The following is a 15287-nucleotide window of genomic DNA, read 5'->3' on the forward strand; positions in this document are numbered from 1 at the left end:
AGTACAGTCCTTGGCACATAGTAAGCGCTTAACAAATAACCATTACTATTATTATTATTTCATAATTTTCTAGAAGTGGCAAATGAAAAATCTTCTTAGCATTTGGTTAAAGTTTAAGAAGTAACCCAAAATGTAGGTCTCAGGCCTTCACCGTAATGTGAAGTCTAAGAATATTTATAAAAGCCACATGCATAAAAGAAACTTTAAAAAATGTTATTCATGGAGCTCCCTTCATGGTGCTAGTTGATTTTTCACTCCTTATAAAAGGCACTTTTTTTCCAAGACATTATTTACACAAGAAAACATATAATGTCCTGTTGAAAAAGGTCCAGATACATTCCCAGACACAGCCTTGTTGGCCAGATCTTTTGAAGAATTTCTTTATGGATAGTTTTGGCTGAAGTGGTGTTATTAACTGAAAAATATGACTTACCAGATGCAGTTTTCTGAATTGCCATAGATGGTTAACAAATTGTTGGAGACTGTTACAAACGTCTGGATTAAAGCTGTCCATGCCAAAATTTGGTCATGTCTTTTTATTTTGCCCTGTGTTCATAATTTGAAATTAAATAACTAAGTCCTTTTCAAGTTTACAATTATATTTCAGTAAAATGGGCATTTATTGGAATAGAAAGATGGTGGGGGAGATTATGAAATTTCCCTTCATTGTTGAAAACTGTAATGTTTTTCATGAATGTTTCCTGAAATTGATAATTATTTATATGCATATTGATATATATTCACATTTGAATTGGTCTGTTCAACAATGGTAAATGAAGAGAAAAAAGAAAATATTGAAAAGAATATATTTCTGATGTGCATTGCTGCAAATGGTTTCATAATCTAGACTATAAATCATTATATATGACAGAAGTATAATATTTTAGCCGAGGAAATAACTTTTTGATAAGAAATTTTAAGTCCAATTCTTTACCTGAGAATATAGAGGGTGGGGACCTTGCTTGCCTTATACGTGTACAGGTGCATAATAATAATAATAATAATAATAATAATAATAATAATAATAATCGTTATTATAGTATTTGTTAGGTGCTTGCAATGTGCCACGTACAATGCACTATGTGCGCTGGGGTGGATACAAGCACATTGGGTTGGACACAGTCCCTATCCCATATGGGGTTCACAGTCTCAATCCCCATTTTTCAGATGAGGTAACTGAGGCACAGAGAAGTTAAGAGACTTGCCCAAGGTCACAGAGAAGACAAATGGCAAAGTCAGGATTAGAACCCATGACCTTTAGACTCCCAGTCCCGGGCTCTATCCACTATGCCGTGCTGCTTCGTAGTATATTGTTGATGCTCAGTATTGTTTGATGATGCTGAACTTTATATTTTAAACCCAGAGTAAGACGTAAGTAACTTTTTGCTGGACTTATGATTGCTACTAAGCCACATGGCCTATAATTTCAGTGTTAGAACTCTTTGGATGCCTTTGCTTAGTAAAGTCCATTAATACCTTCCTTAATGGTGAATTATTGAACATTTGTGAATTCTCTGTGCATTTTAAAATCCAACAGTAAGGATACCTTTAAACACTGGACATGATTTGGATGGAAGGAAAGAATTACTTGAAAGTGCCAAACCAGATTCCAGATATATCAACCCCAAAATGAAAATAAAGAAAAATAAGATTTTGAAAGTAGTATTGAAAGGGGTGATGGTGAAAAAACTTTTTAAAGTACTCCATTTGTTGAATATCCACTATGTACAAAGTTCTGACTTAGGCTTTGGGGAACATAAAAGAATGGAACTAGAAGCTTTCAGAGATGTGACACCAGTGGTTTCTGAAAAACTTCTGTTTTAGTGGAAACATGTCAGAACCAGTTCCAAAACCAAATTGGATACCCTTTTTTAACCAAAATTATCTAGAATTACTTGATCCATTTATAGGAGAGCAATAGTTACATTAACATACATTGTCAGAGAGGTTTCAGAAAAAGGTAGCCAAGTTTTACTGTATTGAAAGTAAAATGAATGTGAAGACCCTCTCTAGTGAGTCAGCTTGACAGTTAAGCAACCATCCTGGCCCTCTCTGGATGTTCCCTCCCCTTACCTTCTGGAAAATGCCTACCTCTTTTTCTTCCTCCACATGTGATTTAAAAAAATATTTCCACATTTGCTTGTAGTTCCCAGGCACCCCTGCCCCTACCCCCCGGCACTCACATTCCCAGAGCTTATCCCAGGGGATAAGTGTTGTAATGCTGAAATGGACAGATTATATACAATAGAGCGTACATTTAGAAATGGGTCATTTGTCTTAATTAGAAACATCCCAAGTAAGGACACAGTCCCTTCCCCCAAGGAACTTATACTTTAATGGGAAAAACAAGTAGAGAAAATTCTACAAACCGTTCAGTGGGTAAGAGAGTAAAGGCATAGGTTCTGTCAATTTGTTTATATTGTACCTAACCCTGCGCTTAGTGCAGTGCTTGGTGCATAATAAGTGCTTAACAAATACTACAGCTATCATCATCATCATCATTATTCAACTCATGATGTCCCAGATGCAGGAGGAAATAGAAAATTGTAAAGCAGGTGAGAGGACATGGCTGGAGATGTAGATTGCATAGACACACACAGAAAGTTAAAGGATGAGAGGAGGCTGACGAGCCTGCAAATGACACTAAAATGGTATGCTCAGGTAAATAGGAAGGGAGCCAGTTGTTGGTAAACCAGAGTTGGAGGGAGACACAGTCAAGAGATGGAGGGAGATTTTGATGAGTAGATTTAGCCAGAAGGAGGTCTATGGAGAACCTGGTGAACACAGTCTCGTTAGAGTGAAGGGAGTGAAATCCAGGTAGCAGAAGGTCAAGTAGAGAGTTGGTGGAAAGGAAGTGGAAGTAATGGGTGTATAAACCTGTTCAAAACGTTTGAATTAGAACCATAGCTAGAAGCTGGGGCAATACCAGGAGAGTGCAGTGGGGTCAAGGAATGACTTTTTCATTATGTGGTAAATTGGGCTTTACTGAAGCCAGAGGACAAGAAGCCAAAGAGGAAAGTAAGAAATGGAAGATAATGGTAGAAGAGAGGGAAGTGGGAGCAAATATTTTTAAAAGGTGAGAGAGACTGGGTTCCAAGGCACAGGGAAAGAAATTAGATTTTAAAAGGAGGGGGAAGACCCCTTCGGAGGTGGCTGGGAAACAGGAAAATGTGGATTTGGGGCCACAAGAACAATGAATAACATGGTGACGCATTGGGAAGTTCATGTCAGATATTACTTGGGAATTGATTTTTGACAGTAAATAGGCTCAATTTAAGGGTACAATAGCTGATTTTTCTTTTGCTTAAAGTATTGTTAAGTTGTGTTTGCAAATGGCTGGCTCTCCTTGATCAAAATTGAAACTGAAAAGTTTTGGGGAGGAGAAAGGGATCGCTACATCCAGAAATTCAGAAACCTTGGCTGCTTTATCTCTTTAGAATTTGAGGCTTTCTATAGCAAAATTATTTTTTATGAAGTGGAAGACCTTGCTTGATGGGTTGGTTTGATGCCACCTCACTTTTGGATGCCTAGTTAAGGCTCTGGAGCAAAGAACCAGACACAGAGCATGTGGAAGAGGTTTTAGGATTTAGAAAAAAATTAAATACGTGGTGAGATTTTCGTAAGGTGTTTGAAAGCAATTCAGTAGTATTATACATCTCAGAGTAGTATGCCGTATTCAAAGCCACTGCCCTGTTAAATGTGTTCAGCTCTCAAAGGTCTTGCCTTGCTATGGAATATCTCATCCTGCACTTCAAATGGTGAAATTTTTTTTACCTCAGAAGAAGCATTTTGGCATGTCACATTGCTTCACAGGGATGTTGGGTTTGGCTTGTAAACTGCATTTGCAGAGAGTGTGGTTCCACATCCAGGCTGTGGTTTGAATGAGTCCTGATAGTTTGTCCAAAAACCACTCATAGGCCCTGATGGACTCCGAAGGAATCGGGACGGGAGAGTAGGAGGCTTGGATGTCCAGCTCTCTCCCCAACCTTTCCATTCTTCTTCCTGCCACCCCAGAGGCCTAGTACTGTTCACACCAAAGCACTCCAGATCGGCTCAAACCACAAATGGAACTGAGCCCTGCCTGTTTGCTTATTTCTCAAATGGGGAGGCAGAATGCTAGTCCCGCTAAGGCTGGCCTCTGACAGCACTGTTGAATGCCAGCTGCCCCTTTACCACCCCAGAAGCGACAGACCTATGTTACATTGCCTGTATTATGTGGTGGAATGATGTCTCAAAGACAGGGACCCAGATTTCTTGGGGGAAATCTGCAGAACCTTGAGTGTGACACTGGAGAAACTCCTGAGTCCGTCCATTGCTCCAGAGCCGTAATCGTTCCCCTCCCAGCCTTCCGGGAACATGGGTGCCACTTTTGAGTTTCGGGACTCAGCAGCAGTAACCAAGGCGAAGAAGGGAAGCTGGGCACTGAAAATAAAAAAAATACCAGACACAATGGCTATCAATGCCAGACAGGCACAGACCAGGTGAGAAACAGTTAATGGCCACCTTGGGTTTTGCAGGTCGATCGCCGGGACTCAGGAATTTAATAGTCTAGAAATTTCTTTAGGATTCTTTTTTTTGCTGCCTTGAGACATTGATGGCATTATTAAATGTTTAGGTTCATTCATTTGGTCGTATTTATTGAGCATTTAACCATGTGCAGAAGCACTGTACTAAGCACTTGGGCAAGCACAACATAACAGTAACCACACATTCCCTGCCCTCAACGAACTCACAGTCTGGGGGCTTGGGGACAGACATTAATATAAATGAATAAATAAATACATTATAGATGTAGAGACAGGATAAGCACTGGGGCAAAGTTCAATTATTAAGATTAATGAAGGGGAAGCTGGGGCATTAATCACAGTTAATTCAGAGAACATGCAATTTAGGCTACTCCAATAACAATATTTGTGTCATTTGTTAAGCACTATACTGCAGCAATTACTGGGGTAGATACAAGACAATCAGGTCACCATTTCATCGGGCTCACAGTCTAAAGGGAAGGGAGAACAGGTACTTTATTCCCATTTTACAAATGAGGAGATTGAGACATAGAGAAGAGGGTTCTTTTTTGTTTTTTATGGTATTTGTAAAGCACTCTATGTGCTAAGCAGTGCTTTAACTGCCCTAAAGTGACTTTCCCAAGATCATACAGCAGGCAAACGGTGGATCCAGATTAGAACCCGGATCTCCTGCCTCACAGGCTTGAGATCTTTTTATTAGGCTGCACTGTGTCTATTTATAAACTAAGTTAAGTGAACAATACTTTGTGACAGTCAAAAGCATTGGATTGTTGAAATGGGAGGAAATCTTTAGTGTGTCTCCGTCCAGTTGAAGTGTTCATGAACAAAGACTACTGGTCAAAAGTCAGCCCAAGAAGGAGAGAAAAGTCAAATAACTTGGTTTGCGCTCCAACTGGATAACCCACATACCACTAGATAAATAAGCTGAGACCAAATAAGAGTCAATTATTGCTTTTCACACCCTGATTATTTTATACCCGTTGGATTGAAGTATGCATATTTATTCATAGAAAGTAGTCACTGCTTTTATAACTACACAGTCTGGTGATTTTTTTTCTTATAGTCCCACTTGTATCCCTTGTTTTTTTTGTTGGGGTTCTTCAGGAAAAAAAAGTAGAATTACAGCCATTTGAATGGCTAGACACCAGTAACCTCTAGAGACAGGATAAAAAGCACGTTTCAGTCTCTCACCAGTTCCTGTCAGATCTGTCTTCACAGCATCACTAAAATCCAAATCCACCATGGTCTAGTGCTTAGAGCATGGGCCTGAGTCAGAAGGATCTGGGTTCTAATCTCAGCCCTGCCACTTGTCTGCTATGTGACCTTGGGCAAGTCACTTCACTTCTCTGTGCCTGTTACCTCATCTGTAAAATGGGGAATAAGACTGTGAGCCCCATGTAGGACGTGGAGTATATCCAACCTGATTAGCTTGTATCTACCTCAGTGCATAATACCTTGCTTGGCACATAGAAAGTGCTTAAAAATACTATGAAAAAAAATTGCTCCCTCTATTTTCATAGCCCTACAAAAATCATTTCTGCTCCAAGAGGCTTTCCCTTAGAAGCAGCATGGCTCAGTGGAAAGACCACAGACCTGGGAATCAGAGGACCTTGGTTCTGTTCTTGGCCACTTCCTTAGTAGGGGACCATGGGCAAGTCTCCCAACCTGTGTGCCTTGTTTTCCTCATCTATAAAATGAGGATTGAATAAATGTTCTCCCTCCTACTCAGACTGTGAACCCCTTCTGGGACAGGGATTGTGTCTGTTCTGATTATCTTGCATCTGTTGCAGTACTTAGTGCAGTGCTTAGTAATGTATTAAGTGTTTGCCATGTGCAGAACACTTTACTAAACACTTGGGAGACTACATTACAACCTTTGGAATCAATCAATCAATCGTATTTATTGAGCGCTTACTGTGTGCAGAGCACTGTACTAAGCCCTTGGTAACATATAGAGACTGTCCCTACCCAACAGTGGGCTCACAGTCTAGAAGGGGGAAACAGAGAACAAAACATATTAATAAAATAAATAGAATAGAATAATAATGGCATTTGTTAAGCGCTATGTACAAAGCAGATAAAGAAGATAAATTCCACTTCCAACAGTAGGAGCGTACTGTTGGAGGGGGAGGCAGGCATTAATTTAAATAAATTGTGGATATATGCGTAAGTGCTGTGGGGCTGAATGTGGGGTGAGTATCAAGTGCTTAAAGGGTACAGAACGAAGGGCAGAGGTGGCACAGAAGGGAGAGGGAGTAGGAGTAGTACAGTGCTCTGCACACAGTAAGCACTCAATAAATACGATTGATTGATTAGGGGGAATGAGAGCATAGTCAGGGAAGATGTCTTGGAAGAGATGTGATTTTAATAAGGCTTTTAAGGTGGGGAGAGTTGTGAGCTGTCATATCTGAAGGGACTGGGGGAGTTCCAGGTCAGAAGGAGGACAGCGAGTTGGTGGGGAGATAGATGAGATCGAGGTGACGTGAGAAAATTGGCGTTTAGAAGAGCAAAGTGTGCGGGACTGAGTTGTAGTAGGAAATCAGTAGAGATGGGAGAGGGTGAGCTTGCACTTGGATTGGCACCTGTTTTTCACCCCTCTCTCAGCCACAGCACTTAAGTACATACCCATTATTCATATTACAGTCTGTCTCCCTCTGTCCACTTTAAGCCTGTTGTGGGCAGAGACCTTTCTACCAACTCTGTTATATTGTACTCTCCTAAGCACTTAGTGTACACAGAAAGGGCTTAATAAATACAATCTATTGATTAAGGTGATTGGGTGCTTTAAAATCGATTGACAAGGGGTTTCTTTTGGAGGAAGTTCTTGAGGAGTGGGGAAACACAGACTGAATATTTCTGTAGAAAAGTGATCTGGGGAGCAGAGTGAAGAATGGTCTGGAATAGGGAGAGACAGGAGGCAGAGAGCTCAACAAGGAGACTGATGCAGTACTCAAGGTGGAATATGAGTGCTTGGAACAGCATAGTAGCATTTTGGATGGAGAGTAGCAATTTGAATAGGACATAGTGCTTAATAAAAACCACAAAGATTATATTCGTTCATTCATTCAATCGTATTTATTGAGCGCTTACTGTGTGCAGAGCACTGTACCAAGCGCTTGGGAAGTACAAGTTGGCAACATATAGAGACTGTCCCTACCCAAACAGCAGGCTCACAGTCAGGAAGAGGGAGACAGACAACAAAACAAAACATATTAACAAAATAAAATAAATAGAATATGTAAATATGTACAAGTAAAATAGAGTAATAAATCTGTACAAACATGTATACAGGTGCTGTGGGGAGGGGAAGGAGGTAGGTATATTACTACTATTATTTCCCCCTCATTTCCCCGTTCCTTTTGTGTTTCCTGTGTGCACTCCCTGTACCCATTAAGCACTTTTATACCCCACCCACAGGCCTACAGCACTTATGTACATATACTTATATTCTCCTGTTTCCCTTATCTGTGTTGTGTTTTAATGCCTATCTCCCCCATTCATCTGTAACCTCCTTGAGGGCATATCATGCTACCATATTGTATTCTTCCAAGTACCTAGTAAAGTGTTCTACACACAGTAAATGCTCACTGAATACCACTGGGTGATTGATTCAGTCTTTTGAGAACTACATTTTCAGCTGTAACAGAATTCACCTGGGGAATGGTATCCAGATCCCTTTCCCTCTCTCACGCCCCCCTACATTCATTTGCAACATAGTTGGGTTTTTCTTTTTCATGAAAAAAGACCTATGCAAGGATGGTTCTAAGCTTAATGCCTTTTCTTACTGTGGCATTCCTAATATTGTATTAAAATTGAACCAGTTTCCCTTTATTCCTAAGCGGTATATCATCATAAACGCTACAGATGTATTCATAGTCCCCAAGTCTATTTTACCAGTTACCAGCTGTTGTTACCTAAACAATATCTTGTAACCAAACAGCCTGAATTTCAGTTTTGCCACTTCTCGAGTGGAGCATTTTGCCCTACCAGCTGCGTCCTGGACAGTGTTCTTAGATCTGCGAGAGACATGTGTTGGGAGCAAATTCCAGCCAGGAAAGTGGGATGAAGGAAAACATAAATAAACCTTTCCATTTCCCAGCATTGCAAAATGGATCTGGAAATGCTACTGATATTTCCAACAGGCTCTCACAAGTGTTTCACCAGGCTTTGTCAAGCAAGAAAGCAAATGCCCAGCACTGTCCAATCTGACATAAATGTCTCTCTCTCTCTCTCTCTCCCCCCTTTCTTCTCCCTACCACTCATTCCCTCTTTCTCCCACCTCCCTCTCTCTACCCCTCTCCCCTCCTTTTCTCCCCCTCTTCCTTCCCCACCTCTCCCTCCTTAACAACTGAACTTTCCAAAGGAAAATAAAATTTAGGTTTAGAATTTTCTATTGTATTGTTGTATACTGAATTATTTTAATTCCTCTTATCCTTCTTTTATCATGTGTTGGATTTATGTTGTAACCTCTAAATGTCTTTTTTACATTCTGAGTACCACAATCAATAGCAAAGCTGAAAGTTCTTAGAAAAAAGTGTGAAATTCATTATGTTTGCTCATTAATCACTTAAAAAGCCATAGGATTGCTGTCAAGCCTAGCTGTTTCAGCTTGTAACTGACCTTTTCATTTCCACAGGTGAGCTCCGACAAGAGATGCTAGATGACGTACAAAACAAATTGTTGAATTTAATAAACAGCACAGAAGGAAAAGTAGACAAGTAAGTCTGTGTTTTTCAGTTTTTTGGTAATTATTGTTTTCTTACCAATTCACTGACTAAAACATATGCTAATATTATTGTTCTTATTGTTAATTTAATATTAGCTACTTTCAGTGATAATTGTGTGGGTATTTTTTAAAATACTGCCTTTGTTTCCTCTAGCGCCAGGGTTTTCACTAAAAGCCGTACGTATTATATAGAGCCTCCTGAAGTTGATTTATATTTTGTTCAAATGCTATTTTTATTGACAGGGAAGCAGCGTGGCTCGGTGGAAAGAGCCCAGAGGTCATGGGTTCTAATCCTGGCTCTGCCACTTGTCAGCTGTGTGACCTTGGGCACATCACTTAACTTCTCTGCGCCTCAGTTGCCTCATCTGTAAAATGGGGATGACTGTGAGCCCCACGTGGCACAACCTGATCACTTTGTATCCCCCCCAGTGCGTAGAACAGTGCTTCGCACATAGTAAGCGCTTAACAAATGCCATTATTATTATTATTATTTTATACAGTCTTTGTTCCCTTTATGGTATTTATACACCTAAAATTGAACTCTTAATTGTCCTCCAAACCCTTCCCTTGCCCTGACTTTTCCTTCACTGTTTTACAATACTACCAACCTCCCTGTCTCTCAGACCCACAAACTTAGTATTATCTTTGACTCGGCTCCCTCCTTCAACCCACATATTCATTCTGTCACCTAATCCTGTTAGTTCTAACTTCCGCAGTATCTCCTGAATCCACCCCTTCGTCTCCATCTAGATAGCCACCATGCTGGTCCAATCACTTGTCATTCCCCATCTGGACAACTGCATCAGCCTCCTTGCTGACTTCCCTTCCTCCAGCCTCTCTCCTCTCCAGTCCATACTTCCCTCTGCTGCCAGCTCATTTTTCTAAAGTATCATTCTGTGTACATTCCCCCCAACTCCTTAAAAACCTCCAGTGGTTGCCCGTCTATTTCCACGTCAAGCAGAAACACCTCACCATTGACTTGAAGGCACTGAAAGCTTTCACTCTCACCCACTTACCCTCGTTCCTCTCCCAGTGCAGCCCAGCCTGCACACTTTGCTCCTCTAACAACCACATACTCACTGTGCATATCTCTTGCCAATGACTTCTTGCTCACATCCTCCTTTCTGCCTGGAACTTCCTTCCCCTTCATAACCAGCAGTGTGCTACTCCCCACATCAAGTGCTTAACAGTGCCCTGCACACAGTAAGTGCTAAATAAATACAATTGAATGAATTCAAAGCCCTACTAAAAACACCTTCCCTCCAGGAAGCCTTCCCTGACTAATTTTTCATTTCCCTGTCTCCCTCTCTACTGTATCACCTATGCACTTGAATCTTTACCCCACCCCCAAGCACTTAGATGCATATCTTTCCACTCAGTTATTTCCCCTACCTGTAATTTATTTCAGTGTCCGTCTCTCCAGCTGGTTTGGAAGCTCTTTGAGGGCAGGGATTGCATCTGCTTACTCTATTGTAATTTGCCCAAGATTTAGTACAGCTCTTAGTACATTGCCCCCAGGTTTCTTTTATCTCTTTGCATCCAGTCAGAATTCATATAGCTTTCCATTACAAACCACATCTTATCATGTTCTATCCAGACAGGCACACGTTGTCAGAAGAACATTCTTCAGCTCCCTAGCACCGTGCTATCGCATAATAAAAACACATAGAAAAACTGCATGTTTTTCTAACCATGGTTTGAATATTACATTCTGTATATAGTTTTTGGCTACCATGGTTGCAGTTTTGAGTAACCACAGTTTTCTGTGGCTACACATTAGCCCATCACCTATCATTTCAAATTACCCACACTTTAGCCATCCTTTTTTTAAAAATGGGATTTAAGCACTTATGTGCCAGACATTGTTCTAAGCATTGAGGAAGTTACAAGGTAATCAGGTTGGACACAGCCCATGTCCCATTTGGGACTCCCAGTCTTAATCCCCATTTTACAGATGAAGTAACTGAGGCACAGAGAAGTTAAGTGACTTGCCCAGGGTCACACAGCAGACAAGTGGCGGAGCCAGGATTAGAACCCAGGTCCTCCTAACTCCCAGGCCCCTGCTTTTCTCCTTAAGCCACCCTGCTTCTCGTCACTGGGAGAACTATACTAATGACTCTAGGAGATGAAGATAATAATAATATGTATGGCATCTGTTCAGTGGTTTACTACGCGCTAAACACTGCACTGAGTGCTGGGGTAAATTCAGGATAATTATGTTGGACGTGGTCCCTGTCCTACATGGAGATCCCAGTCTAAATGATGGGGGTGGAGGGGAGGGAGGGCAGGGATTCCCACGGCTGGAGCATCAGTGAGATCCTGCTCCTTCCCAGTTGTCCACAGCCCTTGGAACCATGGATTTTGATCCATTAAAAATTACTGGCACATGTACAGGAGTTTCTGATAATCAACCACCATCCTTTTGGGGTTAATTTAGAAAATGGTTGCACAATATAAATATTGTTACAATATAACATCACAACTGATGTGGGTAGCCTGATTTCATTTGCCTTCATCTCGTAGGGTTCTAATGAGAAACCTTTTCATTGGCCACTTCCATACACCAAAAAATAAACGTCACGAAGTATTGAAATTAATGGGAAGTATCCTGGGGATCGAACGAGAGGAAATGGAACAGGTAATTACATTAGGAAAATTGGACTAAATGTATAAATAAAAATTTAATTAAAATTTTCTTCTTAATTTGTGTGTGGAAGGTTTTGTATTTTGACGAGTACTCGCTCAAATTAAACCACAAATGTAATCAGTTTTTATATTGTAATGGGTGATAGTCGCTTTTGACATTGTATTGACAACTAAATGGTTATTATATGCCATCTAAAATGTTGTGTTTTCTGTTGATTACTCACTTTAATGTACTTTTTTCATGTAAATGAGTGTGGTAGTTCCAAACCTATTGACAGATGTTACTAATCTTTTAATGATGCCAGTGTGCTCAGTGTGATTTAGTATGTAGTTATATCTGGTTTTTATACAATGAAGGAAGAGATTTGTTGTGCTGATTTTGAAATTAGTTTAATTCATGTTTGCCTTTCAGAAACCTATCTTGCATTTTAAAGAAACAAAGTTCTGAGATAGATCAAAATGATTACATTATAGCAATTAAGAAATCAGACTGATCAGGAGTGTTTCCTGATCCATATTCCAGTGCATATGTCTTTTTAGTGATTAATCATGTTTTACTTCAAACTTTCAGTTGTTGAATGAAGACCAACATGGTGTCACTAGATGGATGACTGGTTGGTTTGGTGGAGGAACTGGATCCAAAAGTGTCCCCAATACACCAATGAGACCCCCCCAGCAATCCGTTTTCAATAATGTGAGGACCAATTTTCCCATTCTTTCTCTGTAGTGATGGTGGAATTAGATAATAGCCTGTATTCCCGTTGTTCTCAAATTTCTTCTTTTGACCTCCAGAGCCCCCAAGCCACCCATCTCTGAGTGAACCCCTACCCGCCGTCCCCGCCATGAGACGAGCCCTTCCCTTTGCCCAAAGGACCCACCTGTAAAGAGTGCATCCGCCAAAGTTCCCACATCCACCCAGATCGCGATTAGAATCGGTGCTCTCTCCAGAAACGGTCACCAAGTTCAACCATACTGGGATAAAATGCGGTGCTTAGCAGCTTCTTGCGGGAGGGATTGCGTCTACCAATTCTGTTGTACTCTCCCAACCACTTAGTATAGTGTTCTGCACATAGGAAGATGCTGAGTAAATACCATTGATTGATCCATCAGAAAAGGGTGTGGCAATAACATCTTCCCCAGAGGAGGAAGTACTCGGGAAGGCTGAGGGGGAAGAACAGAGGGAGTAGAGCTGGGAGGATGGGTGAGAAGGGGATAATAAGCCAGCCTGCACTGGGTACTTGAGAAGGGCCTAAGCTGACCGCCAGAAGTAAGAGTCAGAAAAAGGCCCGAGAAAGACTAAGCGATTGGGAGAGTACAGTATAACGATAAACAGATAGATTCCGTGCTCACGGCTAGTTTACAGCCTAGAGGGGGAGACATGTTAATATAAATTACAGATACGTATATAAGTGCCATGGGGCTGGCCTCAATCTCGTTCGTCTACCCGGCCTCCAACCTCTTGCCCACCCCCTTGGAAATCTCTCCCCTTCATAGTGAGAGGCCACCTCTCCCCATTGTCACAGCTCTACTAAAATCACATCGCCTACTGTGACTCAGCCCTCACTTCACTGTCAGCCTTCCCTTCTGCATTGCTTGTGCACTTTGATCTATTCCCCTTAAGCCCTTTGAAAGTCTTCCCTCCCCACAGCCTCACAGCACTAGTGTACGTAACCACCTGTAATTTGTTTTACCCTCTGCTTCCCCTCTAGTCTGTAAGCTTGTGTGGACAAGGAACGTGTTTACCTACTTGGTTGCTTTGAACTCCCACAAGTGCTTTGTACATATTGTGTCCAATAATTGCTTTTGCTAGTGATTCCTTAACCACAGTCTCTGAACATCAATTCTTGTTTCCATATCTCCCCGCTAACTTTCCTGAAGTCCCAGTGAATCGTGAGCACCCTTCCTCACCCTCCGCCCTTGGCCAACATACATTCTGACAAATGGACAAACAGTGTAGGCAAGTCCACCAGAATGCTGCTAAAGAACGAGGGGACTGGGATCCAGTGGGGCCAGCTGGTATGGATGTGGCGCACCACTGTGCCAGAAAAAATCAGCATGGGCATGCCCGTGCATATGAGAATTTTCCTTAAAGTAGGGTTTTTCAAGCACTCAACCCCAAATAATTATTATTAATAATAATAACGGTGATAATTAAGTGCTTATTACGTGCCAGGCCGTGTGCCAAGAGCTGGAGTAGACATAAGATCAATCAGTCAGTAGTATTTAATGAAGGCTTACTGTGTTGCAGAGCACTGCACTTGGGACAGTACACTGGGTAGAGAATGTGACTGCCAATTCAGCTGTACTCTCCCAGAGACTTAGTACAGTGCTCTGTACATAGTAAATGCTCAGTAAATATGCTGGATTGATTGAACAGACTTGGTAGACGTGTTTCCTGCGCACAAGGAGCTTACAGTCTAGAGGGATCATGAGATAACCCTTGCGTTAAAGGAGAACCAGACTGTACATTGGTCTTGATTTAATGCATAAGATGTAACCTTTCTGGAATCAACCATTGCTTTTGTCATTCATTCAGTCATATTTACTGAGCACTTACTGTGTTCAGAGCACTGTACTAAGCGCGTCGGGCAGTACAATATAACAATAAACAGACACATTCCCTGCCCACCATAAGCTTACTATGAAATTTGACATGCTGTCATTCTAAGAAACTTTATAATGAGTCATTTTCTTTCTTAGTCCTTTTCAGAACTTTTTGTGAAGTTTCTGGAGACTGAATCCCGTCCCACTCTTCCCCCACCCAAGCTCTCCGTTCGTGACATGAAACCATTGGATTCCCCAGCGAGAGGAAAAACAGCTAACACCACGGCCAGCAACTTTACAGGTGAAACTGATGGCTTTCTGCCATTTGAATCTGTCATGGTGACTTCTTACAGTGATTCTCACCGTTTGACAAATTGGAAATATGTCTGTTGTATCGTGACCCGTTTGCTAGCCTTCTGCAGGAACAGTGCTTTGTGTCAGAGTGCCTTGAATAAAAGAAAGGTATAAATTTGCCTGAATACTAGATAAGGATAAGACTCTCCTGGGCCGGCAGCCATTGGTATTCTCTTCCACCAGACTGGAAGCAGCAATTTAGGGACAATTTAAATTCAGCTAGATCAGACAGAGTCCCTGTCCCATATGAGGCTCAGTCTTGAGAGGGGGGAAGAGCTTTTCACCCTCTCTCAAGACTGAGAAGCAGCATGGCCTAGTGGATAGAGCATGGGTCCAGGAGTCAGAAGGACCAGGGTTTTGACCCTGGCTGCTCCATTTGTCTGCTGTGTGACCTTGGACAAGCCACTAAACTTCTCTGGGCCTTGGTTGCTTCATCTGTAAAATGGGGGTTAAGACTTTGAACACCATGTGGGACTTTCATTCATTCAGTC

The 15287-nt window shown here is 41.5% G+C and overlaps 1 protein-coding gene across 1 annotated transcript in view; it reads left to right on the forward strand.

The window, feature by feature from the left end:
- Positions 1-15287, forward strand: part of TRIP11 (thyroid hormone receptor interactor 11) — a 74552-nt gene that overhangs the window by 51834 nt on the left and 7431 nt on the right. Inside the window, exons 17-20 of the mRNA XM_038748866.1 lie at positions 9163-9244; positions 11776-11890; positions 12470-12592; positions 14599-14743. Of these exons, the coding sequence (XP_038604794.1) occupies positions 9163-9244; positions 11776-11890; positions 12470-12592; positions 14599-14743 (465 nt within the window). The remainder of the gene's footprint in view (positions 1-9162; positions 9245-11775; positions 11891-12469; positions 12593-14598; positions 14744-15287) is intronic.

The sequence above is a fragment of the Tachyglossus aculeatus genome, chromosome 1 (assembly GCF_015852505.1).
Source record: "Tachyglossus aculeatus isolate mTacAcu1 chromosome 1, mTacAcu1.pri, whole genome shotgun sequence".
In the NCBI taxonomy this organism is placed as follows: domain Eukaryota; kingdom Metazoa; phylum Chordata; class Mammalia; order Monotremata; family Tachyglossidae; genus Tachyglossus; species Tachyglossus aculeatus.